Source organism: Coffea eugenioides, chromosome 8, assembly GCF_003713205.1.
Source record: "Coffea eugenioides isolate CCC68of chromosome 8, Ceug_1.0, whole genome shotgun sequence".
Classification (NCBI taxonomy): Eukaryota; Viridiplantae; Streptophyta; class Magnoliopsida; order Gentianales; family Rubiaceae; genus Coffea; species Coffea eugenioides.
Genome location: NC_040042.1, coordinates 16,647,108 through 16,651,619, shown reverse-complemented (window position 1 = coordinate 16,651,619; position 4,512 = coordinate 16,647,108). Strand labels below are relative to the sequence as shown.

The 4,512-nt window shown below is 36.9% G+C and overlaps 1 protein-coding gene across 1 annotated transcript; it reads right to left on the bottom strand.

Annotated features, from left to right (window-relative positions):
* Positions 1-231: 231 nt before the first annotated feature.
* On the bottom strand, positions 232-798 carry LOC113780341. The gene has a single exon (XM_027326148.1). It carries the CDS (start codon positions 796-798, stop codon positions 232-234), a length of 567 nt encoding a protein of 188 aa, XP_027181949.1.
* Between the last annotated feature and the right edge of the window lie 3,714 nt (positions 799-4,512).

Genomic DNA, 4,512 nt, shown 5'->3' with positions numbered 1-4,512 from the left:
TTTTCCTTTTATTCTTCTATCACTTTTCACCTCTTGAGACTTTTCTTTTCTTTTTTTTCAACTCAAACTTGCCCCAGTGTGGGGTTTGCGATCCTCAGGGGTTGCCAAACGAAATAATTTATTCTGAAAATTCAAAAGGGAAAACTAGGGATAGAATGTTTCATTGGAAATGAAGAATGTCTGACTTTCATTCCATTCTTCGCATTAACCCTGAAAGGAAACTTCCATTTATCAGATGAAAAATTTCTTACACATATCCGAATTGATCGGTTGAGAGAAAACTTGTCCATCCATTTCTGTGAGAATAAGTACTCCACCAGGCAATACCTTCTTGACGATAGAAGGGCCCTGCCAACTTGGTGCAAACTTGCCTTTGGCCTCCTCTTGCGTTGGCAAAATTCGTTTCAACACTTTGTCTCCTTCTTCGAATAGTCGCTGTTTGACCTTCTTGTTGTAAGCATGGGCCATTCTCTTTTGATAGCACTGACCATGACAAATGGCATTTAACTTTTTCTCATCAATCAAAAATAATTGTTCATGATGTTGTTTAATCCAATTAGTTTCATCTAGTTTGGTCTCCATTATTATGCGCAATGAGGGAATTTCGACCTCAACTGGCAAAATTGCTTCCATTCCGTACATAAGGTTGTAAGCCGTTGCCGCAATAGAAATTTGAATAGAAGTTCTATATGCCATTAATGCATAGGGGAGTTTTTCGTGCCAATCACGATGTCTTTCGATCATTTTACAGATTATCTTTTTCAAGTTCTTATTTGCTGTCTCCACAGCTCCATTCATCTATGGTCTATAAATAGTAGAATTCTGATGCCTAATTTTGAATTGTTCGCATAATCCATCCATCATATCATTGTTAAGATTCTTTGTATTGTCGGTGATTAATGTCTCTAGCACGCCAAAATGACAAACGATGTGTTTCCTTAGAAAATCTGTCACCATCTTCTTAGTCACATGCTAGTAAGACTCATTTTCGACCCATTTGGTAAAATATTCAATTGCCACCAAAATAAATCGATACCTATTTGAAGCAGGAGGATCAATGGTTCCAATTACATCTATACCCCACATTAAACATGGTCAGAGAGCAGTCATACTGTGTAATTCTGTGGGGAAAGTGTGCATAACATCTCCAGCAACAGACATTTAATGCATTTTCTGACAAAATCTACATAATCATGCTTCATAGTAAGCCAAAAATATCCTGTCCTCATGATCTTCTTTGCCAATAAATGCCCATTCATATATGATCCACATACACCATTGTGCATTTCTTTCATTAAATAATCTGTTTCATCTTCATCAACGCATCTTAGAAGGCCCAAGTCTGACGTCCTTTTATATACCATCACTCCGTTTAAGAAAAACTTGGATGATAATTTGCACAAGAAACTTTTAGCAGTCATATCAGCACCCGGAGGATAGGACCCGATTTTGAGAAATTCCTTGATATCGCTGCTCCAGGGATGACTATCAGAAGAATTTTTCATAACCAGACAATGTGCAGACTTTTCTTGTAATTGAATCTGGATAGGTTAATCACCAACTCATCTAGATGTTGAATCATTGAAGATAAAGTGGCCAAAGTATCAGCAAAACTATTTCGAGTACATGGAATATGCCGGAACTCCAAGCTTCTGAATTTGTTTGCCAAATCTAATAAATTGCAATGATATGACAAAATTTTTGAATCTCGAGTTATCCATTCTTTGAACGTTTGATGCACGAGCAGATCGAATTCACTGAACACTTTTAAATTCTTGATCTCCATCTCCAATGCCATTTTTAATCCAAAAATACAAGTTTCATATTCAGCCATATTGTTAGTGCAGAAAAATCACAGTTTAGCGAAACCAGGATAATGTTTTCCTTCAGGCGGTACTAGAATAGCTCCGATCCCAACTTCGAAAGAATTTGAAGCACTACCATTAAAGAATAGTCTCCACTCAGGGCATTGTTCATTCATATCTTTCGCTGTACCAACAAACAGGACCTCCTCATTCAAAAAATAAGTGTGAAGCAGTTGATAATCATCTTTTCTTAGATTTTCAGCCAAATGATCTGCTATAGCCTGCCCCTTGATTGCCTTTTGCGTGGTGAAGATGATATCGAATTCAGAAAGGATCATTTGCCATTTAGCCATGCATCCGGTTGGCATTGATTTCTCCAATAGGTACTTCAAAGGATTTGAACGAGAGATAAGATAGGTGGTGTGACTAAGCAAATAATGCCTCAGTTTCTGAGCTGCCCAAGTCAAGGCACAACAACTCTTTTCAAGAAATGAGTATTTTGCCTCGTGAGGTGTGAACTTCTTACTAAGACAATAAATGACTTGCCCCCTTTTTCCAGAATCATCATGTTGCCCCAAAACACATCCCACAGTCTCGTCGATCACAGACAGGTAAATGATCAAAGGTCGATCCGGCTTGAGAGGCACTAAAATTGGAGGGTGCAACAAGTAATTCTTGATCTTATCAAAAGCTTGCTGGCATTCTTCACTCCAATACAATGGTACATTCTTCTTCAATAATTTAAACAAAGGCTCACATGTAGAAGTCAATTGAGCAATGAACCTGCCAATGAAATTAATTTTTTCCAAGAAACTCTTCATATCCTTTTCTGTTTTTGGCACGGGCATTTTACGAATTGCTTTAATCTTTGTCGGATCTATCTCTATGCCTTTTTTACTGACAATGAATCCCAATAATTTGTCGATAGGAGCCTCGAAAGCGCACTTCACAAGATTTAATTTCAAATTATATCTTCTCAATCTTTCAAATAACTTTTTCAAATCAACCAAATGATTCTCCGCTTTCTTGGGTTTGATTATGATGTCATCCACATAAACTTTCATCTCCTTATGAATCATATCGTGGAACAAAGTAGTCATGGTCCTTTGATAAGTAACTCCAGCATTTTTCAATTCGAACGGCATCACTCAGTAACAAAATGTTCCCCATGGAGTGATTAAGGTAGTTTTTTCTCTATCCTCTTCTGTCATTAGAATTTGATGGTATCCGAAAAAACAATCGCCAAAAGACTTGATCTCATTCCCAACGGTATTGTCCAAAAAGATATGTATGTTTGGCAAGGAAAAATCATCTTTCGGACTAGTCTTGATCAAATCTCGGTAGTCAACACATACCCTTACCTTTCCACTTTTCTTCGGGACGGGGACTGGATTTGAAAGTCAAATAGAATAATGAGATATCATGATAATCCTGGCATTGAGTTGCTTCTCAATTTGCTCCTTGATTTTGAGACTTATGTCCGGTTTAAATTTGCAAGGTTTCTGTTTCACCGGTGAAAAATTTGGGTCCATTGGCAATTTGTGAACCACTATATCTGTCGAAATACACGTGATGTCATCATAGGACCAAGGAAACACATCTTTAAACATGGTCAAGAATTCAATCATCTCTTTTTTCTGCTTTTTATTCAAATGAATGCTAATTTTTATCTTCTTGACGTCGATCTCAGTGCCAATATTAATGATTTCTGTTTCTTCTAAGTTAGGTTTTGATTTCCCTTCATATTGTTCAAGATTCTTTAACAAAGACTCAAATTCTTCCTCGTTATCGCTCTTGTCTTGAATTTTCGATTCTATAATTTCGAATTCGTGAGAGATATCGAGATTGTAGTCATCAAATTTTGAAATAGTGATATCCAAAGGGTAAATGCATTTTATTTTTGGCCATCTGAAAAAGAATGAAATAGATACAACAATGCATAAGTAAAACAATTGAAAAATGAACACTGTGTATTTCATTAAATTTCAAATAAAGGACAAAACGTCATAATACGTTACTTAACAAAAGATACACTACTTGATCATAAGACTTGTATTGCAAAGACATTTGATTCAAAATTATTTATAAAACTGAAAGCCAAAAGATGAACAATGCAAATGATTTCTTTCATAGCTTGAGAGGGAAGAAAATAAATGGTCCAATTCTTCATTACTTCCCTGGAGACCTTTGAAAATTCTGGATTCTCCGACGGTTCACCCTCATAAGTAACCCCCACGAACAGTTTAGACAAACCGATATCCACCTCATCGATCTGGTCCAATTCAGTTCTAATTACTTCCGTTGGATGGGAAAAAGTGTAATGTAATGGTGGGATACTCCTGACAACTTGTTTTCCTTCCTTTTCCACTCTCTTGTGATCCAGCATTTCTTTCTTGTCCCTAGAAGTAGGTTGAAACTCTAGTCCAAAGGTGTCCTTCTTTCCTTGAATCTCTATTGGTTCCAGTATTCCCTGTAAGTTATGCCCGAGACCCTTGCCTATTTCGTATCCTCCTTGAATAATTTCTTTAGCCATCATAACGCTGGTTTCTGGCAAATTCATTCCCACCACTGACTTGTTTTTAGATACCCAACCTACTGAAACGATATCAGCCACATGGTGAGAAGAAACCAAAGCTTTTCTACCATCTTCCTCATTTGGTCCGAAATCAACGATCATAGTACAATCATCCTCTGCAAACACTGTGAT

Coding starts and splice junctions, on each gene's coding strand:
- LOC113780341 (XM_027326148.1), bottom strand. CDS start 798: ATGAATGGAGCTGTGGAGACAGCAAATAAGAACTTGAAAAAGATAATC.